This window comes from Vollenhovia emeryi, unplaced genomic scaffold, assembly GCF_000949405.1.
Source record: "Vollenhovia emeryi isolate VEMERY1.0 unplaced genomic scaffold, V.emery_V1.0 DF939124.1, whole genome shotgun sequence".
NCBI lineage: Eukaryota > Metazoa > Arthropoda > Insecta > Hymenoptera > Formicidae > Vollenhovia > Vollenhovia emeryi.
Genome location: NW_011967242.1, coordinates 3,449,347 through 3,474,189, shown reverse-complemented (window position 1 = coordinate 3,474,189; position 24,843 = coordinate 3,449,347). Strand labels below are relative to the sequence as shown.

General features: G+C 50.1%; 1 protein-coding gene across 1 annotated transcript in view; it reads left to right on the top strand.

The window, feature by feature from the left end:
* LOC105569491 (GATA-binding factor C-like) overlaps positions 1 to 24,843 on the top strand; it is an 85,167-nt gene that overhangs the window by 14,341 nt on the left and 45,983 nt on the right. The window contains exons 3-4 of the mRNA XM_012026001.1: positions 7,912 to 8,547; positions 14,478 to 14,623. Coding sequence (XP_011881391.1) covers positions 7,912 to 8,547; positions 14,478 to 14,623 — 782 coding nt within the window. The remainder of the gene's footprint in view (positions 1 to 7,911; positions 8,548 to 14,477; positions 14,624 to 24,843) is intronic.

The following is a 24,843-nucleotide window of genomic DNA, read 5'->3' as shown; positions in this document are numbered from 1 at the left end:
TTCTCGTCGTCGTCGTCGTCGTCGACGATGATGATGACGATGACGACGGCGAAGGAGAAGAGGATCCGGTGTTGTGTGGGCCGGAGCGGAGTAGAGCGCAGCGGCCGGTCGACGGCGTCGTTCGCGCGCGTTGCTCCGGTGCAAAATGTGTGCAACCGCGGCACACACCGACCGACCGGCGCCATCTTGCGCAAATGCACACGCCAGCTGAAGGCGGAGCCTCTCCCGAAGGGCCTCTCCGTCGCTCTCTCCCGTCGTTTCTCTATCGCTATCTCTTTCTTCCTCTCTTCCCCCTCGGTCTCTCTCTTCTCCCCCCCTCTCTCTCTCTCTCTCTCTCTCTTTCTCTCGCTTGCTCGCTCGCTCGTTTTCTCGCTCTCTCGCTCTCTGTCTAGTTCATCGTAGCAGATGCAGCTTCACCGCGATCAATCTTCCTCCTCGTCGCCGCGTTTCGTTCCCTCCGTAGTCTCCTCTCACCTCCGACGCAGACATAGTATGACTCCGCTCTCTGCGGTAGCTCCGCAACCCGGACGAGGCATATCGTCCGCCTCCGTTGCCGCCGCGCTTCGCGACTTTAGGGTAGATTTTAGAACCGATTCTACCAGCGCCGCGATTAATTCCCGGCCGGTGTTTAAAAGAAAATTCCCTCCCCAGGCAGTAATACTGTAGATGATAAGCGAGAAAAAAGAAAATCGTATCTTGCTCCAGGAGAAAAAGGTAGTAAACAGCCGGCGATTCACCGCCGTGGTCGATCTTTGACTAGAACGTCGAACTCCTCGCGGAACGGGAATTCAATTTCGCGGAATGAATTTGCACTCGCGGTCTCTTAGGCCGTGTATTTTTCGCCCGAGTGCACTTCGCCTTTCGCGATCGAAAGAGAGAGCGAGAGAGTGAGAGACAGAAGGGCTTGATCGGACGGGAGGATACGGGGTGAAATTGCATGTTATTACGCGAAAGCTGCTGGGGGGCGCCCGGCATGAAATGAGACGTTATTTTCTACGGGAATTTCGTGCACGTACCGGGATTATATTATAAGGCGCGCGCGCGAGGCGAGCTCCCGCAGCAACGGGGCGGCTCCTCACCCCGTGGGATACTCACGGGGCATTCCGGGGCTTAACTGGCCTCCGCAAACTCCGCGACCGAGGCCTCCCCGCGCCGGAGCATCTCCCCGACGAAAGTCATTCGCGCGAGAATCGTTAACTGGTTATTCCGCGGAGATCGCGTGCGTCTCGCCGTCGTTGTTGCGGGCGATAATTGGCCCTTGCTAACCGCGAGAATAATGACGAAGCGAGTTTCCATCGGAGGATCTCTCTTTCGACGGAAAATGGAATTCAGCGGAGCGGCTCCTCGTCCTTGTCGACGCTCGCGATAACAACTCGCTTATCGCGCACGAGCGTGTGCGCGCGCGGGTTAACGAGGCTGCCACGCAAAAGTAACGCGTTTACGCACGGTCGGCGGCGACCGCGGCGGCGGATGTTTTTCTACCGAGGCGATAATATTTCAAGCATATCATTTCTTATTAACGACACTAATTGGAGCTTCGCTTGCCGAGAAGATCCGCACTTAAAGAAAAATTACGATCTCGGATTGCTCGATCCTCGTTTTTACCTTGTGTGTCTCATGTTTCTTATTTTTATTCAAGATTCAACTATTATATTTATTATATTTATTTATGATAAATTATAACGCTACGCTATTCGCGCGCGATCGATTTAAAACGGCCACGTTAATGCAACGTCTCGACGCAAATCGTTCGCCACAAAATATATTTCCCGGAAAGAATCCTTTTCGTGGGATGATAATGAACCGCCGCTTCACAGTTTAGAGAACCGCGTTGCGAGAATAAGTCGTATAATTCCCCGAGCAAATAATTAATTACTGTCTCATGGTAACGAAGCAGGCGTTCGCTCGGAAATTCCCTTCCTCGCCTGGAAACGCTCGAGATACGCCCGGTAATTTTCAACAGGATCGCCCCGGGATATTTCTTCATTAATAAAATCAACGCGGTAACGACCCCTGATCGCGCCTGAGACACGCTGCATCTCGATTTCGCGCGTCCCTTTTGAATCCGACGGCGCGGCCCGGGACGGGACACGACGTCGAAGGCAAATGGCCGGGAAATAAAGCGCGCTTCCTGATACGATACGGCGAGTCGTCCTTTCAGAAGAACCTGCCGGCGCTTTGAATCCTTTTGACTCTTTGAGATCGCCTCTTTCTCGCTCTTTCTCTCTCTCTCTCTCTCTTTGTTCCGTGTCTCGCACAAAAGCGAAGTGTGAGCGTCCGCATCGCGCTCTTTCGGGCGTGGTTAATTATTTGGAGTACTCGCTTTTATGTGTGATACGAACGAGCGAGCGAGCGAGCGAGCGAGCGAGCGAGCGAGAGAGAGAGAGAGAGAGAGAGAGAGAGAGAGAGAGAGAGAGAGAGAGAGAGATCGCGCCATGTCCATTCGCGGGATAAATATAGATATTTGGGAAGTTCTGCGCCGGCGCATGCAAGCGCGACCGCGCGCATTTGCAAATTATTCGTTATCTGGCGAATAGAAGCTTTGCAGTTTTTTTTTAAATGGAAATACTTCCCTCCGCTCGGAAAATATTTCGCTAAAGCCGATAGAAAGAATTGCAGCGGACAATAATGATAAGCGGACTATGTTACTTTATCTACGCCTAAATTTACTCCGTTTAGGGAATAATCATGATACTTTGTTGTTATGTGGGTAAAAATAGCTGCTGGAGATAAGTAATACGAAATAGCTCGCGGAAATAAACAGGCGAAAAAAGGTGGAAAATAAAAATAAATTGTGGAGAAATACCGCGGCCGCGGTTTGCTCTCATTCGATCTACGATCGACAATGGAATAAAAGGTATCAAATATATGGTTAATGAGCAAATGATATTCTATATTGCGTAATATTCTACATTTACGACAGTGTTATGCGCAGAATAAATGTTTCCGCTTCGTTATTACCACATTACTTATATCTTTCATTTTAATAATCGTTACAAGCTATAAATCAAACAATTATACATCCTCAAAAAGGATTTCTGTTACCGAGACAAAAAATATTCTTGACGCACTTGTAATAAATATGATTGGCGCTATATCGATCCTATTTTATGATACATTCAAGTGTAATAGTAATTGAATCCGGAAAATTTTTCTGTGGGTGCATGAATGAAACTGCAAAGAAAGAAAGAGGACGAAGAAATCGGTCACGACTAGTGGGAATATATATTCGCGAACTCGAAAAACGTATCGCCGCTCGTTGTTTTCCCCGCGTCGAATTTGTCGTTTCGCTCGTCGAAAAATGCCTTTCGCGGCTTTCACTCCGTCGCTTTGATCTTTGTCCACAACCGGAGTAATATAAATGTAAATCGACGCAATTGAATTGCGTATTGATGACGTAATAGCCGCCAGTTTCCGTGCGGCGGTTTTTCACGGCGCAAAAAGAGGGGGAGAAAAAACGGAAGGGAAAAAAAGTAACGCGCTCGACAATGTTCCGCAGGTGCGCCATGAATCCGATTTATTTCCGGTTCGTCGTGAGCCCGGAGTCCCGCCGACGGTATCGATTATCATATTAATTTATTACGGAATGTCGCCTGTTCTCGGCAACGTAACGCGCGGGATCGCGGCACGCACACTCGCCGAACCCGAGCGTGGGCGCGGGCGCGCTCCTGAATCATCTTGCGCTGGGCTCGGGCTCGAGATCGAGTAAGCGATTAATCGCAACCGATCTTGATCGCGCTTCTTAGGCGTGGACCGTCTCTGACGTTATCGCGCGTATCGCTCGCCCCGTGACGAGCGAATTTTAAGCACGCTGAAGTAAGAGACGGAGAGTCCAGGCCCGAAACGATCGGCCCCGATCGCTCGGAGCGATCTTATTAAATCCGAGCGACGGGATACAAATTTGCGTGGCCCGTGGCGCGACCCGTTTCCTTTTTGCGGGCAAAAAATTTACAAATATCGCCGGCAATTTTACGACGATCGGACGCACGTTGCCGGCATTCCTGTATTAGCGAGGGGGGGGAAAAAAAAGTACAAACGTATTATATGGTCAAAGGACCGAGTACGTTATCTGCGCGGTCGTGTCGATCTCGTTCGCGCGATATAACAGTTACCGTATCCACGGATTTTTCATGAATATTCATGATACCGCCGAACGTGATACCGTGCAAAATCCTCCGGTTATTATCTAGGAATCAGCCGATCGGATAATATCGCGAGAAGCGAGGCGATATCTGGAATTTAACGACGCGGCTAACGACAGAGCGCAGCAGAAAATGTATTTTCTAAGCGGGTTTACCTGTCCCGTGCCTCGAAAGTGATTTGTGATTTCCCATTCTCTCCCGACTGGCTTGATGGCGAGTTGAAATTTGATATACGAGAATAGAATATATCGCGGAGAAAATCGGTGTCGTTAGCATAATGTCATCGTTAATATACGACAAGCTGTGTTCGTGTACGTGGGCATCGCGGGTCTGTTTTCGGGCCTGGTATTTTTTGGTCGACGGGCAGTCCTGCCTTAATAGTACAAAGACGAATTCGCGATTAAGAAAGAGAGCGGCGGTATATTGGACGTAGGGTCCGCGTTCCCTGACGAGCGCCTTGGGAGTGGACGCTCAAAAAACTTCCTCCAGATGTATGTAGCGCAATAATGATACGGCTCGTCCGCGTCCTCCTTTGTCCTTCTAGTCCAAGACAACGTTATTGCGACGCGCTGCCAAGTTTTCGGCTCGCGCTCGACAGCGCGATGATCGCGGGGCGATTTATGGCGGGCGATTATTGCGCGTGTGAAAACTGGCGGCTCTGGGTTCGTAAAAGCCTGAGCCCCACAAGAGTTGAATGGAAACGTTATTCTGGATGATCCGGCGGCGGGGCTTTCATGAAGCGAGCAAATCATATCCGTCGAAAATGCATAGCTGCCGCTTACGGCGAACGTGATTTACAACATGCGTTGCTTAAACGGCTGATCTTTTAATGGCTACGTTCCTCTTGTATGTGCGAGAGATTTAAACGATACCCAAGCGGTATTACTCTCGATGACTTTATCGTAAACAGTCGGGCCGCTCAACAGCGATCCCGCTCACTGTCCTTACGCGATAGATCATAGGGCTAAACCGGGCCCTTCGACGTTCGCCAGAGTGCCGGGAATGCGCGAGGTGAGGAGACATGACCGAACAGCTGACCGCTTGTCCATCAGCCATATTGCGACGCCCGCTCCACGAGCGATTGGGGGCCGCAGATAAAATTGCGAGAGTGACAGAAATATTGTCGAGATAATCGCGCGAGAGTTATGTCAGCGCGTCAGCGCGGGACAGAGGCGACATGGGCGAAGGTAGCGGAAAGGAAACGGAAGAGTCGCTTCGTGTCGCGGGGGAGAGCCCAGCCGGCAAGAAGTCCCGTGAAATCCTGTAAAAAAACGGAGTCGCGACGACGAGGGTCGAGGAGGAGGAGCGATAAATATCGCTCAGCATGGAAGTTTTTATTGCGTTGAGAGTGCGAAGTGTTCTTCTCTGTCTGCGCATTTCTCGCCGCTACCATTCCGCCCTTATCTTCGATTCCCATCTTGCTCGTCGTTACGATAAGAGCGATTCTGACGTGAAACGACTGACTTCGACACGATCATTCCGTCAGCAATATTTCGTCTAAAACTATTGCAACCTGTGTGATAAGCGTCTCGAGTAATTGCTGGAAACAGAATCGCGCATCAGCGCGCTGTCGTTATAAAGAATAACGTACAGATATTGCATAACGTCAGCGGGATGAATATCAAGGTGTAATGAAATAGTCGAGGATTCGAAAGCGTAGCTACACGTAGAGCTTGTTTACTTTTCATTGCGGCTGCGCTGCGATGCAGCGGATCCAATTACAGACAGGCCATCGTTGGCTCCGATTAATTACAGAGCCGCAGCTGCTCATCTCGCCGCTCGCTGTATTCGTAATATTGTGTTTCGCGCTTCTCTAAATTTAGACAGCGCGCTTTTCGCAGATGCCGCCGCCATTTGCGGCGCGCAATACGTCAACGAGCTTTTCGCTTGTATCTCGTCGAGACTGATGTCACTACTGGGGATGTTCAATTTGCAAATTTTATTAAAAACCGCGAGACTTGTATTCGCGTACGTTGCGCGTACATTCGCGGAGGAAATGTGATTCCGGGAATTTCTCTCCCCCGACGTTTGCGCCAAGTGCGAGATTCTCGTAACGCAGACGTGAGTTCGGAGGCTCAGAATTAATGTCCATAATTCGAGAGACCCAGAAGGCCCAGGGAGGCAAGACGGAGCGCGGTTTAGCAAAACATCATCTTGTTATCAGCGTATGTCGTGAAGGTGGTGGAGCGGGCGTTGTTAGCAAGAACCACTCGATATATCGATCGGCCACTTGGGCCAAGTAAGCAGGTTTGCATGCGTTGCATGCACGTTCTGGTATTCGCTGGCAACAATGTGCATCCGCAAATTTGCACGGATATTAAGAACGCTGCACTTTCCTGGCTGACGGCGAAAGATGGGGATCGGTTAATTAGTCGTCGTCGTCGTCGTTGTTGTTGTCGTAAGATAATAACCGAGGCTAATTAATTTGATGCGTTATGAGCTCTCTGTACCGTCATTAATGACAGAGGTGACCGTATCGTCGCAGGATGGCCGTAATTGCCCATTCATTTTTGTCCTACAAATATAACTCTAATTTTAGACATCGTAACCACGCCACGCCAGCTTTTTCGGCTGTTAATTATCTTTGCATTAAAGAGATATAGCTGTTTTTATGGCATTGTACTTATATCAGCGCATGAGAGTTTTACTATAGCGACATATCAATTTAAAAAAAAAAATTTTTTTTAATTAGTTTCAAAACATGTCTTGCACGCGCTGCGACGCGAGTTTGCTTCAACAACCCGTGTGTGTTCGAGAAACGGAAAATGCGAGTCTAAAATGAAACCAGCCATTATATCGGGAATGAAAAAAAAAAGTTACCGGCGATATTGCAAATCATTAAGCTCGCGCGACTACCACCGTGCGACACGCGGTCTAATTCGAAGTCTGGGGGGGGGGGGGGGCAATTAGCGTCAGGCGAACGGCACCATTTCTCGGTCCGACATTTACATGGTGCGCTTTCTTGTCGATAAGCCCGATAAAACGGACGAGCGCGGGTCGTCTAGCCGGTGCGCGCACAAAACGCGATCTCTCGTCGGCGTGGCATCACGCCGGCTGGCCGGTGCCGTATAACGAAATTAAGATTGCTAATAAAGAATTAATTATGCGCGGGTAACCCGCGCGCCCAGGTTCAGCGCTTCGTCGTGTGTAAAGCGAATCGCGAGTGGCTCCAAAGTCGATCGAAGAGTGATACACGTCGTCCGCGCGTCTATAAGGACAAGGGGACGAAGGGCCATAATACCCCGTACCGAGCGAGTGGGCCTCGCACTTAATTAAGACGTCTACCGCAATTAGGTAGCCTTTACGATCGGCATAAAATCTGATCATTCCGAGCACGCACGGGGAGTCAGGTCCTTCCTTCTCGCGACGGCAAGCGCTACGCGGTGTACAGATGCCACGCCGGCGTCTGTACTCCACGTGGCTGCCATTTTCAGATAAAGCGCGATCGACTCTCGCACACCCGAGCGAGTCGCGAGACACCTGCATCGTACGGCGGAGTTCTTAAAAATATTTATGGCAGCTCGCAGGCGGCAATGAAACTCGCTTTGATTGCCGGCGCGATCAATGCTTTAAACGCAGGATGCTCATTTTCGTTGGTTTTATTTTACGAATAAAGAAGGTCGCATTGCGAAATGCACTATTCGCCGGCATCGTAACGCGTAACGATCGTCAGGGCTCGCGATGAGAATTTATTCAATTAAGATGTTAAACGCGTTGCGCGTGCATTACGCTATCCCGTCTAACGTTCCACGTTCCGTTTGCTTTTCAGCAAGGATGTCGAGCAGCAGCGTGTCGGGCGGGCCGGTGAGCCAAGTCTGCCGGCCGCACTTCCACAGCCCGGTTCTCCATCCGTGGCTGTCCAGCGGCAGCGCGGACACCTCCAAGACACCCTGGGGATTCCCCACGACGACGACGACTACGGGAGGCGCTGTGAACGACGAGAAGCCACAGAGTCCTCTGGGATCCTCGCTGGCGCCCACCAGTGGAAGTTTGTCGAGTCACGGTGGCGGCGGCCACCATCTCTTCTCCTTCCCGCCGACACCGCCCAAGGACGCTACGCCCGACAGCATAACCGCCAGCACGACCTCCAGCACGAACAATAACAACTCGACGAGCGCCAATAATAATAACAGCGGTAATCCTCTTTCCGGGTTGGGCGGCGGCACTACCAGCGAGTACCAGGCGGCGGTCGCTCACGCGGCGGTAATGGGCGCGTTCATGCACCACCAGGACGCGCTGGGCGCATCCGGCGCCAGCTCGTGCGACATCAAGCCGACGGTGATGCTCGGGCACCATCACGGGGCGCCTTCGCCGCCGCATCAGCAACACAACGGTTCCAACAACGGCAGCAATGGTCCCGCCGGCACGAACGGCTCGTCCGCCGGCCAGGTGAAGCAGCGAGAAGGTAATAACCAATCTGGCAATGTGACGGGCAGCCAACAGGCGAGTGCCACGCAACAGCAGCAACAACAGCAACAGGACGCGTATCAGAGCAACAACGGTGTGCCTGCCGGCGGCGGCGGTGGTGGCGGTGGTGGTGGCGGCGGCGGTGGCGGCAGTGGCAATGGCGGCGGCGCGGCCTCGCCCTGTAGAGACAGTTACGCGGCCGCGGCCGCGGCCGCCGTCGCGGCGGCGACCAACAGCCACCATGCCACTTCCGGCTCGCAGTACGACCCGGCCGCGAGCGCGTACAATATGTACCAGCACCTGCAGTATCCCGCCACCAGCCACCATCACCATCATCATCATCACGGCGCCACCTCGTCTACCGCGTCGTCCCACAATCCGCACAACGGCAGTGCAGCCGCGGTCGCCGGTATTTTCAGTCACCATGCCGGCGGTGCCGGCGCCGGTAACGCAACCGGCGGCCTAACCGGCGGCCTACCCGGCGGCGCCGACTCGAAGCTGCTAGTCGGTCACGCGGCCGCGCACGGCAACACACCGGGCTCGCCCTCCGCGCAGCAACAGCAGCAGCAAAAGCCGAGGAACAAGTCGAGGACGTCCGCCGGTAAGCGGCACGCGCCTATCACGGTTCTTTCTGTTTCTTTCATTCAGTTCTCCGTTTTTTTTTCCATTGTCTTTCTTTTCATCTCGGAAATTTATCCTCAGTTTCGAATATTTCGTTTGTTCTTTTCTTTGCTTACATTTCCATGCGGGAAAAGTGTTGTAGAAAGTCCCTTTAAATCCTAAAATCTTGGGGATGAGACTTGGAGCACTAAGATCTTTCGTGCTGTAAACAAGTTTAATTTTGTAATTATACTATCGCGTTGTTCTATCATTTAAAAAATCATCAAGTCCAAGGCACGTCCTGTGAATGAAACTGATAAATATTTTTCCCGTATATAAAACGTTGGATTTTTTTTCCTTGAATTATTTATCAGTTACTTTGCATAATTGTTTGCTTCGGCATCTTTAGTTCCGCTTCTTTGCACCGGCGTCGATTGTTGAAACTTAATATATCAATACATAAATATTTCAGTTAATTTTTATTTATTTGATTTATTTTATTTGATCTCACTTTTTAATGCTATATTGCATTATTGAAGATTCTGACTTACAATATTTGGTGCAACTTATATAAACTCGACGTAATCGACGCCAATGCGTTTCTCTGTTTTCCTGGTTTTATAACATTACTTCTTGTTACGTTAAACTTACTAATTCTCAGTTTCATTTAACTTCAAACGTATTATCCGTTTACTTTGTTAGAAATTATTTTTCTCTCGCTTGTATCCTCCCTCGCTCGATATTCACGCGGTGCGTCTTTCGGCAGCATTTCGGAAGTCTCTCGGCTGAACACGTAAAAGAGCAAGAGAGGAAGCAAACGGGATATTTATTAATTTTGTTTTATCATTACGCGCCTTTGTTCTTTATTCACTTTGATTTTAACCGTGAGCTTTCGGTGGCGGTCGTCTTACGCTTAACGTTCGTTCAGAACACGTTCTTTCCACCCGTTTCTCTCGTTTTTTGGACGAGCTGTGTCACAATAGAAAGAAAGCGAAAGAGAGAGGGAGGCACTGATTGTGATTTTTTGTATTTTGCCTCACTGATGTGTTTTTTGCGTGGCACCCACTCGAGAGAGCGAGCGTGAAGCACCACACCCGATTTACGAGATGACACACGATATATGTATCTATCCCTATCTATACGAATACGCATACTCAATTTCCCCCCCCTCTCACACATCGTACACACTCACACGGACACACATACATGCGCAAAGGACAAATTAATGCGAAGAAGCACAGGTTTTTTTTCGATGTGGTGTGGCTAGCGCTGCATTTTTGTTTTTGTCACGGCAAAGCTCCCTCTCAAAGAGTCCACGGACCATTTTTCGGTGGCGTACCCTCGGCAAATACGTATTTTTATTTTCTCTCACGTGGCGCGAGCACACGCGGCTGGGTCGCATTCGTCGCGGACTCGCGGACAATTGCGGATCAAAATTAATAACCGCGAAGTACACGATGGCCACGAGAATGTGCGAAAGAATTGTCGAGCGATCGACGAACTTTTGGGAAATCGCACGTCCTCTCGGTGGCGCCCGTTATGTGTCGTCGTCGTCAACGTCGTCGTCGTCGTCGAAGTGGATGAAGCTGTGGAGGCAGGCGGGAGGGAGAAGGGGGAAACGAGAAACGGTTGAAAAATGCCGGATACGCTGATTGCGGTAATAATAGCCGGTCGCACTCCAGCGTGGCGGTGGCGGCGGCGGCGTGGTAAAAATCCCAATTCCGGGAACAATGGCCCCCGGCTTCGCGGCATGGAAGCCCGCTAATTGAATCGACTTACGACACACACCAGCTAGCCGCGCGCGGAACCTCCCGATGACGAAGAAGAAGAAGCCAGACGGAGCCGCGGCACCGGCGGCTCGTTTAGCGACGCCTACCGCGATCGCCGAGAAAATCGCCTGTGAGAAGGCCACGAAAAATGGCTCCCGTAACGAGCAAGCGTCAGCCGAGGTGACGCTTGAGAGGTGTCGATTGAGCAATACCTCGCGGCACGAAAAGGAGGCGGTAGACACGGGATTGGCAAACATCCTTCGCGATAGGAAGGAGGTGAGAATGAGGTGGAACGAGAAACTTGATGGATACTCGAGATTCCCTCTCCGTACGGACGCAGCGAGACGACTCTGATAGCTCGGAAAAGTATAATTAATAAATAGGCAGAGAAAGCGGCGAGTGACGTCGATACTGAATCGCTCAGACACGTGGACAATGATAACAGTAACATTACGGTAGCTTGTCGAATACGTTGGAGATACTAATATGAGCGACGGGGGCGGCGAACCTTCTCATTGGGCCAACAATTTTCAAAAATGCGACGCAACACCTTGCAACGCCGATAGGTAAAGTAGAAGCCGTTAACGTAGCCGCTTGCAATTGAACCAAGTTAATGAGACGCCGACGAGCGAGAGTCGACGACCAGAAAGTCATCGAGGAGCAGAAGCTTCGCGGAAAGTCCTGTTAGGTTCGAAAGGATCGCAGACTTACGGCCGCGTAATTAGCGGGGAGGGAGACGGCACGCAATTGGCGGAAGAGAGTCAGCCGTGGGCCAGCGCGAAATTCGTGACGGAACGCCGCTTCGTACTGAATCATAACTCGACCGTTGATGGCAGAAGCGGTACACGGGACAAGCGGCGGTTTCCTTCCTCCACCTCGCCGATTTTCTTCGCGCACCAACGACCACCGGTGTCTACTTCTGGCCCGGAATAGCCTCCGCCCGTTTTGTTTCTGCATCAACAATAGGTGCCTGCGACGACGAACGTTGTGGAACGCGAGGGAATATATTTTCTGAACTTGTTGTCGACGCAAACCACTTGGTGTACGTAATAAAAGTAAAGAGAAAAAGAAATGCAACGAAGCGAAAAATCTTAACTCCAAATTTAATCGTTCGGTGCGGTTCGGTGTACGTTTGGAATCGTAAGAGCAAGGGGGACGTTTCCAAATTTTACAGCGAAATTTTGCCGTGATACGATACACCGTTATACCGAGTATTTCACGTTGTAATCCGGAAAGCTTCGAGAAAGTTGAAACGGAAGCGGGGCTCTAACGAGCGCTTCGTTGCATGCCTGGCATTAAGGTCGGAGGTGATGTCGAAAATGGGAGCAATACCAGTCCCTTTGGGGCGAAACCGGCCATTTTAGCGTCACCTTCTGACACGAGGACTATATTTCGAGTACGACGCAAACGAGCGTCACCTCGACCGTTTCGTGGCTGATACCCATCGTCTACGTCGGTGTCAGAAACCGTCCGCCCGTTCCGTCATTACGAACCGATCGATACCCGGAGAAGCATTGATACAAGAAAATACGCGCAGCCGGAAATTATTACCGACGATCCCGAGAAACGATGAAACGACCATTTCTATTGTCAACGCGATCGATCGATAATAAGTAAATTGCCAAAAATTTATTCCACAAAGGGATGAGACTTGGAATGAAGCGAGGATGTCAATTACAAAATAATACATTACTAGAGAGATCAGGATTTAATCGGCAATCACCGGAGCGTCGTCGAAATGAAATCGGAGAGCAGCGAGGGGATGAAAATTGGTCGCGTTTATGCTCTGTTATTGTCGGCATGAAAGAGCACAGCAATCGGCGATCGACGGTAGTCGTGGGCGCTCCTTATCACCCCCAGAATCTGCAGGCTCGTAAGATCCAAATCGAATTAAAATGCCGAGGAGTGACTCGGGCGGGTCCCTCCAGTTAGTTCCGAGATCGATCTGGGCACCGAAACGACAATTAGGCGAGCGTTAAGTCTCTCACGCTAGGATCTGGGGGATGCTTCGCGCTCCTTGATTGCGTCTTACACGCGTGTACGACAAGCCTGACGAAAAGTCCGGCGTTCGACTGCTCGGTTACAGATTCATCTACGTGGCGGACTCGCAAACGAGCCGCTCGCGTGTCGACAATTACATGCGACCTACGTTACGTGTGCTAGAATTATTCCACCGCCGTCAAATTTCGCGTTAAATTGAGGTCGAGTCATTAATCAGCGACGCGCGTTTAATCGATATCTCGCCATCATCGGCACGACATCTTTTCGGAATTGATGCGATTTTCAATCGCCGCGCCCTTCGTAAAACCGTATGTATCTCGCGGGATAAATTACACTACAAATTTTTAACAATAATCAAACTGCACACTAGCGATAGACGCCAACGACAGAGTTGATCTAATCGCAGGGTAGTCAGAGGGTGGTTTTTACGAGCACCGTTAAGATCGTTCAGCAGCCACTGTGAACGGAACCATTTTACCTTTACCTCGAATCGGCTCAATTGTGCGATCGCGTATCAATCGACAATTTGGTCTCTCGTACGTCAACGGGGGACCCGACGACGCAATTTAATAGCAATCATTTTCAGTATCAGCCGTTAAACTCGGCTATATCTTCGCGGAGGACGCAGCTCGGAGGACGATTCGTGAAACGCGCATTTCGGGAGAAGTGATCCTTATCTCCACGACCCACCCCTCTCTTCTCTCCCGTCCGAAAGTCGCGCGTTGCGAGAGATCGAAATTTATTTTCCACCGTTAATCCCGCGGGAAAGAGCGCTCTATCGGGGATTAACGTTGATCCCCGGGAACATTTGGAAGATAAATTTGAAAATCTCCGAGCAACACCGTTTTTCATGCCGTCTGGTCATAGACCGGGAGAAACGAACGATCGCGAACAAAATCCCATCCTTCTTCCTCTCATATTCGCTTCTTTCTCTCGCAGTGTCCTTGGGACTAACCAACCGCACTAACGTAAGTTCGATCCGTGAATCCTAAAAACGCCCATGGTCTTAAAGAGACTCTGCTTTTGCTCTGGTAATCGCTTGATATTGGTATGTCTGCAACTCTGCATGCGAATTCTCTCTCACGAGTCACCTGACTGTTCGCAAATCTCTCTGTAAACGCACGTTGGTTGACCGAAGTCAGATATAGATGTTGTTACGCCAATATCGTTACTTGCCGCGTAATGCATTCGCGTTACATATTCATTCGATGTAATGTAAAACTTGAAGAACTGGTCGAAGACAATGCCATTTCGCGAAATTGTAAAAATAACGCAAGATAAATGGAGTAGAGCGGATACGAGGGTGGCATTTTCGCATTTTTACAATTCTTGAAGGTAATATACGAGAGATTGAAAAACAAAAAACTGATGAGTGCCCCTTCGCGCGATCAACGTGCTTCCGTGTTCGCGTGGGAAACGTTAGCTCTCGAAGAGTAGTCCGAGCGGTTCCCACTTTGACGAGTACGATCTCGCGTTTCGCACGCGAGCACGAGCGAGTAATATTGCTGTGCGATATGAGCTGCGCCGAATTAATACGATTTTCGTTCCGTCGGGGTAGAGGGTCGCGAGTGCGTGAATTGCGGCGCCACATCGACACCCCTTTGGAGACGAGACGGCACTGGCCACTACCTCTGCAACGCCTGCGGGCTTTATTACAAGATGAACGGCCAGAATCGACCCCTCATCAAGCCGAAACGACGCCTGGTAAGTACCTAAGCTGCGTCAAGTACCTCGACGAGCGCAATGCGAGCGGCCGTGCGATTATTTCCGTCAACCTTGGCGGCAAAAACGACTAATCAGACGACACAAAGATAAAAATAAGTAGAAGGCAATTTCATTTTTTACGCCGACATTATTTCTGATTAATAGGTAAACACTCGTGCGTTTATGTTAATTCATATCTATTTCATTACGGTTGGATCGAGTAGAGAATTATGTAAAGTGTTGAAAAATGGCGTGGAAATGCACAGTATTTTGCATGGTAAATTCGCGATACAGTTACCGATAGTACTTCGTGTATTGATACCTCAATCTCGGGGGGGGGGGGGGAAATCCTGTCGACTGTCTACACCACATTCGTTAAAGTGCGTCCTTGATCGCTTCCTTCGCGCAAGCGAGACACACATACTTAATTAGCACGTACATACGGCAAAGAGAACCAAGTTACGCGTTTCTCGCGGTGTGTAGATACAGTAATCAGAATGCAAGATAAAACAAGGCCAAGTTAATTTCCTGTACCCGCTGATTAATATACGCTCCGCTCCTCTCCACTGTGATTAGCGGCCCCGTATCGCGGCGCGCCCGATGATGGCGGGTCGGATGATTTTCGTGCGGAGGTTCGCTCCACGGGAACATCTTGACCGTTTCGAACGGAAGTGATGCGACGCCCGGATAAATTTCACCGCGCGTGCGCGCGTACTTTAACGCCGAATCGGACCAGCAATTGTCGACGCGGATTGGATTGGTGTTATGGATTCTCCTGACTCGTGAACGCCAAAGGATTAAGGAACCCGCTCTCCCCTTGGATATCAGCGGACTGCATATAATAAACTGAATATTTGATATATCGCCATACTACACTTAATATCTAAACTTCTACTCTCTAAAATAAAAGAAAACCAATCGCCTCCTCGAGACTATCGATCCCTATACTCTTGACGAGGCAAATTCAATCTGCTATAAAGACGTCTTAACAATTGGGATTGGCGATTGTCTTCCAACGCGAGCAATGCATCCAGCGATTTAATCGATTCTCACTGGCTAGAGGACAATCGTCAATCCCAGTCCAGTGCGAGTCGGCGATTGCTGGTCTGATTCGGCCTTTGTACGTGCAATTTCTACGCGCGACAGGGAGGGCCAAGTCGAATCTCGGACACGCCGAGATATGAATCTCTCAAGCTCGGACTAAATCGAGCGTTTCAAGAACTAATCGCAGGCTCGAGTGCATTTCCGCGAGCGAGCGAACCTTGTAAACAAGTCGAGTAAATGTTAAAACCGAATCTATTAATTACACGTTAGCCGAGCTATAAATTCGCATTATCCGCGCTATAAAAAAAAAAACATTAGATACGCGGTTTTCACCGTGGCGCGTTACGAGCGGCCGCGGCGTTCTGTACGTATCAGGTCGCTACCGTTCGATCGATATCACGAATGGTAGCCGGAGGTTTCGTGCGATCGGCTCGTAGAATTCGTGTGAACTCGATCTATTTTTGGCGACTCGGCTAGCACCTATGTAGATGGAGCAGCCTCGTCCGAAGTACCGATGCGGAAACTCGATACCACCGGCTCTGCTTCCTCTTCCATCGTTTCGGACTCTCCTCCCGACTGCGATTCGACCTGACTAAACACTCACGAGAATTCGCGGAATCGATCACGAAACGTCCGTTTTATGGTTTACACTTTCCGTCTCTCTAATCGCGTATTACCGAAATCGAACTCTCCTCCTCCTCCTCCTCCTTTTTTTTGCAATGACGCGAGGCTAATACTTTCCGGCGCGCGATGCGCGATATTATTGTCCGCTCTGCGATCGTAAATTTTTAAATCGCGATGCGAGAGCACGTTCGAGATGTCTTTCGACTCGCGGAGCGCGTGCGTGTCAACGTCGGTTAAGCGATCGAAAGTATCACGACGGTCGAGCATGCAATCTCCGTGAAAAAGAAAGATTGGCGGGCCAATTAGACGTGCCCGCGGCACACTCTCAACCCTCATTGTCAGTGTCAACCCTCCGTTTCTCAGATCGCAGAGAGATCGCGGCGCGCCAAAGGCTGGCGTCTCGTCGAGAGCGGCCCCGAGATGCGGCGAGCGAACGGATGCATAACTCCGATGCAGAGGCGTGCATTGACGTTTCACTACCCCTCTCGTTATCGCACTTTCTCCCTGGTGCGCGATAGAGCAAGGCTGATGGATTCAAAAGTTTTTCACCGGCCGGCGTCGTCTCGCGAGTAATTATATGCCGGCCGCACGCCATGCGTTCGTTAATTGACGAAGTTTTACAAACAGCATCGCCGCCTCGCAACACCGTGTAATTTTCCGCGGCTATACTTTTTTCCGTTGCTCGCTTAACGCATCGCGATCACACTCTTTCGTGAAACGTGCGCGCGGCTCGCTGCGATTTCGCTCGATCGAGCCCGCGCGAAACTTTGCGCAGTTTCTCGGGAGAAAAGCGGCTTCGAGGAATATTCATAATGCACCGTAAATCTCTGATTACATTACGCGTGCGTACGTTTCTGCAGTTGTTCGGCTGTCGAGATTAACGAGGGGAGAGAGAGAGAGAGAGAGAAAGATCGAAATTTGTCGAGGTATCAATCATTAACGCGTCGGGGAGGTGGGACAGTCTATATACATCCCAAGTACACACCCTGCCCTGGTGTATATAATTCATTCGCTGTCGCCGTTTAAACAAAGGCAATCGTTTCGCGAGTTCGCCATGACGACCCGTACAAATATTCCGACGCGATGATGAACCGACACGCCCACCCATCATTCATCCGCGTGCACGCGCAGCGGCGCGGCGTGCGGTGTGCGTGCGTGACGTGCCCCGCGTAAAAACGCGGCCGGTCGATAAAATATGTATCGATTTAAAGCAGTGGGCGTACGCACGTGCGTGTGCGACACTTTCGGCGTTTTCCGTAATTTTCCCCGTCGCGAGAGCTCCAGACTACCCCCCCCCCTCCTGGCCCCTTTTCCCGGACGCTACGCGCCGCTTACTTGTCCCTGTTTACTTCCGGATAAAAAATTCATGCTGCCACTCAGCCCCGAAATTCATCCCCCGATTGTCCCGGCGAAATGACGGCCGATCGTTCGCGATCGATCGACCCCGTTCGGTAAACGGTGCCGCGTACAATAGCGGAGCATTCCGTGCAAGGGGAAAAACCGCTATGAAAACGTGGTCCATTTATTATTCAACAATAAGCGCCGCAGGATACACGGAGGGAATTTTCTCTTAAAATTTATCCTGAAAATCATATAATCGTGGGACAATATGGCATTTTGAAGACCTTTATGAGAGTTTTTGGAAATTGTTCCATACATTCTACTAGTAAAATGTGTGGTAACATTTCGAAAAACTCATGAAATTCTTCGAAATGCCGTGTTGTTTCACGATTGCAAGACTTTCAGGGTAAATTTTACGAAAAAATTCTCTCCGTCTATGAAAATGCAGCGAGAAATTCCGGTGGTTTCATTTAGCGCGAACGAACGAAAATTCAAAATCCGACACTCCCGTGTCGCAGGGGGATCGAGTTCTCGCAGCGAGAAATTAATTCTTTTTACGTGCAAAGCGAGAGAGGCTTGGTTAGTTTCCGAAAGAAAAAAAGTGCGATTAACACGGTGTCGGGTCTAACCGCTCGCGTATCCAAATATCTCGGTTGAAAAAAGGGGAACGCGCGCAAAGGCATATGCCTCTATCGCAATATGTTTCATTTTTAGCGTGCGTCGACCGGTTTGAATCCATCACAGATGTGTCGCCGAAAAACGGAGCGCAGATACGATCTGGGAAACAAAAGGCGGCCACCAGGTATACGCACGCGGGTGTGCGCGCGGCCCACCACCCCGTATATAATAAAGTCGTGGCATATATTGCCCAACGCTCGTATCCTCTTCCTCCTGTGTGCGCGTGTTGAGCTACACGGAAATTCCGCACACGCACACGCACGCACGTACGCACACGCGTGCGCCGTGAACTCCTGCGACGGCGAGGTTTCGATCAGGCAGATAGCAAGGGTTGCAACCCCCTCCCTCCCGTGGCGACCGACGTCCGCCATGTTTGATCCTTCAGGAAGATAAAACGCCGGCTCGAACAGCTGGGAAAATTTCGTTTTTTTTTTCAAACTCTTCCTCTCCCTTCGGTTTTCTCTCTCTCTCTTTCGCCATCCCTCCTTACCCGTTCTTTCTCCGCTGTCGCTCTCGTATACGCGCAAGGGTGGCTATCTATCTATAACTGCGCGTACATGCGCGGGGTGGAACATTGCGCTCACGTCGACGATATGGCGTCGACCTGCCGTTTCGTGAGAGCACGCGCGGAATAGGTAAAGCAGTTTAATACTCGTTTACTATATAATTTGAAGCATTAATGACGTACACTCTAAAAGTCAATCATTGGATTAGCACTGAAAACTGCAGTGAATATTCGCCGATTCACACTTATACTCGAGTTGTTCAGTGATAATGCACCGATTAACTTTTAGAGAGTAGATATAACATGACTAACATTAAATGTGCCTGGCAAAAGCGAGTATTAATATAACGAGAAAATGTATTTTTCATACGTTTAGATACGCGCGCCTTAACGTGAATTTCACATCTTCGTAACGCACACGGTTATCATTAACTTTGCAAACGCGACGTCATTTACATATTTAGAGATGACAACGAAATGAAATTCAAGAATACTCGAACAATTAAATAAAATGCGAACATTTTTATGACTCACATAATTTTCGTATCTCCGCGATTTCGATCATTGTTTCTTTCTCCGCGTGAGAAAGTAACGCGGAAATCGCGGGCACCGCTACCGGAATCGATCCTCGGCGACGTTACAGGGAGAAATCATCTCTTAGTCGCAAGCCGCGAGCTCTCGCGGTCGCAAGAGAGAAGAGGAGGGTACAGCGCGAAAAGGAGAGAGAATAACTCTGCGCGCGGAGTCGCTCGTTAACGACTGTCCTACACGCTCCCCTGCTTCCCTTTTCTTCTCCCTCGTCCTGGCGATGCTTATCTTCGCCCATGCCCGGTCCGTGCCGTGCAACGCTCGTCGAATTACGGTCCTCCAGGCGTTCCTGGGCATACCAGCAGAAACTGCGCTGCCATTGCTGTAGCAGAAACAGCAGCCTCGGCGAGACCTATTAAACTCCCGGCTGCTAAAGGCGCGCGATGCCTTCGTGAGAATAGGAGAATTTATTAATAAGGAAAATGCTCAGAAATAATCAAGCAGTCGGGGCTGCAATTGCATTTATACGATGCCGACCGTCTCGTCTCGGAGGCTCGTTCGCGCGGAGCGGATACTTGAAAAGCGATTTCGAGTATCGCATTTAAATGCCAGAAGGACGGGAAGACGTCATTTTCGAGAGGCTATTCCGTCCCCAAGTCCGAGGAGTGGCGAGGTAAGGAGTGACCCCGAACTTGACGATTTTATCTTCTTGGCTCTTCAGGTAGCCAAGATAGCGCGCGACCGAGAGAGCGGGGTAGAGACGAGGATCGTTCGCGGGTGCAAAGGGTTATCCTCGTCGATCTCCACGCGGAAAATGAATAGTGTGCTCCGTGTGTGCCCGAGTCAAAATTGTCCGGTGTACCGCGCTCGCGCATTGTGTCTCCCAGACATTAAAGACTCCTTCGTACGAATGAACGTGCCGAGTACAGAGGAACGTGCCGGCCAGTGACTCTGCATTCGTTCGCTTGGGACTAGGATTTATATTTCGCTCGCTGAAGCATCGGTTTAAATGGCATAATAATTGAGCGTGAATTTTTAATGGCTCTTGATGACTTGATAAAGCGTCGTTACGATCTTCCTATCCGTGTCGTTACGGGGTCGTATATATATATATTTTTTTTTAGAGACACTCGCCTTTGAGACTCGCACACGCCCTGGCGTGTCACTTACGTGACGGTGATTGAGCGTTTTTAGAAAACGGAGAAAGAGAGGGGCGAATAGGACCCGCGCGATCCTCTCGTACTCGCCAAGTGCGCTCGCGATTCTCGCGAAGGCGCAAAGTAATCCGGGCAATGACTTGGAATACGTCTTGCCGGTGCGCGAACTCGATTATTCCGCCGCGTGAAAGTATAATACGCGGCGGCGACCGGCTCGTGTTTTTCGCATGCGCGCGCCGTGAAAATTTCCCTTCGCGTTCGCTTTTTATACAGACAGACACACGCTCCAGAGCGATGAAAATTTCCACATAATGCACCGCACGGCCCGGTAATTGCTCTCATGACTCGTCAACGTTACGGTTTAATTCATGCGCTATATCCCGACAGTCGCTTTAAATAACTTTTAGATCCTTTTTTTTTCAGTCTGGTACGTGCGGCAATTCTCCTCCGTTACTCTCGAACCTGTTCTGAATCATAGATCTTTCTCTCAAACAAAATATCAGTTTTAAGATCACCAGGAAAGGCCCCTGTATTAATTTGAAGTAATCTACGAAAGCCGATATATCGGCGCGAAAAACCATTTGCTTTCATTTTACATCTAGACAGTTTTCATTAAATTAATGAAAAGGCGATTTACTTTCTCTCGCGAGTAAAATTGGAAAAGGTCTCGACGCAGCGGAATCGCGTCGGTCGACGAAAATCCGCCGGCGGTGTTTCTGTGTTTCTTTCGTTTCTTCGCGAACGAGAACAGGCCTCTCCGACTGTCTTATGGTGGTCTATGAGCAGCATTCGCTGCGTGCCACGTCGGGGGCAGCAACGGTGACTGAATTATGTACCAGATGCAAATACCGCCGATTGTTCGGTGCCGCTGGCGTCTTCCATCCATCTTTCAGCTTCCTTGAAAATTCCGCTCATGAGATACGGGATTTGCATCCGTTCACACTTTGAATACAACGCGCTGTCCTCGCAAGCGAGATCGGCGCGCTCGTCCCACTCCCGTCTGTCTTTCTCTCTTTTCTCTCGTCTCGTCGCATCCCGTTTCCGCGCCTTTCCTTCCTTTACCTCGCGACGCCCCGATCGATGCTCTCTTATGACGCCTCCGGAATCGATCGACGATCCGATCTCGATCAGCGATCGAGGTGGATTTACACGGCCGTGGAACGCTCCTCGCGAGACAATAGCACGCGAATTCACCATTTCTCCGCGGACAAAAGAGCTCGTCCCGAACGATTGATTCGTTATTGCTTGCGCTTAAGGACGTTCATCGGCTGCAATCGTGGCCAAAAGTTTTCGCCCACTTCGGTTTTCCTTCCGTATAGCGCGACCGTCTCCCTACTTCGTGACTTTCAGTGTAAATTATACACATTACACAATTAACGCAACTCTGCGTCTTATACTCTGGGGGAAAAAAGACAGCAACCCATTTTGGAGCCCACAGTTAGTAATCGAATTATTTGGACTGTTCGCAACTCTACTGCATCATAGATTGGTTTTCTAGCGAAATACATAAACAATTTCTATCGCAATAAATTAAAATATCCCTGCAGAACACGTTTCGCGTATACTATACGAGTAACTTTGATACTGAACATCTCGACTTTGGTACGGACACGGTTTTTCAAATTCAGCAGGCAATTGGATAACACTAGTAATATGGTCCCAATCTGAAGCAAATGCGTAGAAAATCGATTTACCGATGAACGTCCTTAACTAACAATAAGAGATGTAACTTACACGTGGCGATATATGATGTGTATTGTTTAACACTGAACGATCGCGACGTTTGTTGCAATAAAGCAAGATCGAGAAATGATAATTCATAAATAGCCACTTGAGCCTCTCGATCAGCTCACGTGCGCGCGCGAGACGATCCCAAAGTTTTTAATTATTTTATCCTGCTATTAGACGGTTTGAAATTTTTTTTACTTTTGATAACATAAAATTTATTTATCCCATGATAAACGATTGAATGAGGTGGGACGTGCGTGCTCCATGCGCCTCGTTTTCGAAAGGTTTTAGTATCCTTCTCGACGGATGTACCCGCGTATAATTTCCGATAGAGAGCGAGAGCGAAAGAGCGAGAGATAGACGGGCCAATTAGATGGGCGTGTGCGCGCGCGGACCAAACGAAATAAATTCAGCAAGGAGAAGGTGAGGAGGGAGGGTGGCCGAGGTGTGAGAGAAGGGCGCGTAACGAATCGTCGTAACCTATTAACTTGTAAATTGCTTCCGACTGTTGTGGGCGAGAGAGGCGCGCGGCGCTCCACTCATAAATTCGCGAAATAAATCCCGGGGCTTGTCGCCTCGGCAAAACGAGACGCGTGACAAAGTTATTGGATCCCGTTAGCATAATCGAAGCAGTAACCGAAGACCGATTAGATCCCGCGTCGATAGCTCGTAAAAAATTGCGCGTTCCTACGCGATTTTGTGTCAAAGAGGTGACTAACGCCGCTGGCTGGCAAAGCCCTGTAGGATGTACATTTGAACCGTAGCGGCACGGAAGCCGCACAGAACTGAAGAAAGCGGATGGGAGGCGAGATAAAGGTCGCGCGAGATTATTTATTGCGTATCGGTAGGCCTCGAAAAATCGGGCGGATCGATTAAAGCTTGTTCTACAATGGTGGCAAACCTCAAGACGCTAAGCCGCAACCACAGACTTCTATATACTACTAGACTGTTACCTTCGAGCTGAAAAGTGAGGCAAGAGTTCCGCCGAGTCTCGTACTTAGGTAAATAAAGTAGTACGCGTACATCGGTCTGACACGCCGACGCAAGAAACAAGACATGGCGGAACTGTTGCCTTACTTTGCAGCTCGAAGGTAGCAGTCCAGTAGTCTATAGAAGTCTGTGGGCCGCGACACAAAAAAATCGGCCAACGACAGTCGATCGTTCTTCTCACATTTGACTGCGATTGGTCGATTTCTTGCGGCTTAGCGTCTCGCGTCCGCTGTAGAACAAGCTTTATAGGTAAATGTGGACGCGAGCGAACGACGATCCCGTCCACTCGCCCGGCGAGACGCGATCGCACACTTGGACCATTATTGACGCCGATAATTCAAGCCGGTTGTTTGCCCGGCACCGTTACTCCCGCGTGTGTAATGCTTTTCTTTTTCGTCCCGCGGTACACGGCTACTTAAGATTCGGTATGCCGCGATTGGACGGCCGCGGCCGGCCGTCCGACAAGCCGATCGATCATCCGCTCCGGCCCAAAGAAACAATTGTTTCGTCGATAGAGCGCCGCGGCTCACTCTCTTCGTACGCGTATATTTATAGAGCCTTAACTCTTTTTACTCGTCCGCGAAGGACAAGTTCAGCGGCAATTTCTCGCAGGCGGGTCTATCCTGCAAAAGTAACGTCTGGCGACCGAGATGCTGTACTTGCAAATCATGCCTTTTGTGAACTTTAAACGGAATAATTTGAGACTTCGGAGTGGCGATCGTTTGTAGAGCTGCACTCATGAATAAATCCGTCGCTAAAGCACACTGGCGGTGTCAAGGTAGCCGGCCCCGGGTCCCTCATGGAGTCGGCAGAGATACCTGTTACCATCCGCAAAGTATCCGCTCGCGTTCGCGCCGCAACGTTGACCGCCGCGGCCGAGAAAGCGCGCAGAAATCTTTCTCGCGTGCGCCCATCCGCCCGTCGTGATCCCGAGAAAATGTTTCGTCGTTTGCTGGCGCGAAGACTCGCGCGGCGGTGTCGAATCGCTGGTGCTTTCCCTCCTTGTAAGAGCGTGAAATTGTTTCGCGTGCGCGAGCGAGAACGGACGAATTAACGATTTAATCGCTCCGCGCGCGAAGCGCTCTCCGCCGATATCGGCCCGTGAGTTACGCAAAATCGTTATTCAAATCGCGTCGGTCTGGCGCGTTGCGTTACGAGCTCGCCCTCTGACGAAGCTCCAATCAATTCTACCTACCGGCGAACGCGCGGGGCATCGCGTCGACGAAGGTGGCGAGGAGAACGGCTGAAACTCGGCTTGTGCGCGCCGGCGTGGCGTGCACACGCAGGTGCGCGCCGCTATCGCGTTACACGCTTATCAGCCGAGGGAAAGAACGCCACGCTTGGACATAGACAAAAAGTTTCCGGCGAAAACACGATTCCGGCCGGCGATCTACAACCGTAGGTAGAAACGACATGAAGAAATTGCGTCGAGAGGAGGAACTAATTGTTAACTATCCGTCTAAAGGCCGAACCAGACTAGCAATTGTCGACGCGGGTTGGATTGGCGATTGTCTTCTAGCCAATGAGAGCGAAGCAGCCAGCGATTTAATCGACTCTCGCGGATTGGATTGGCGATTGTCCTCAAGCCAATAAGAGTCGATTAAATCGCTGGCTGCTTCGCTCTC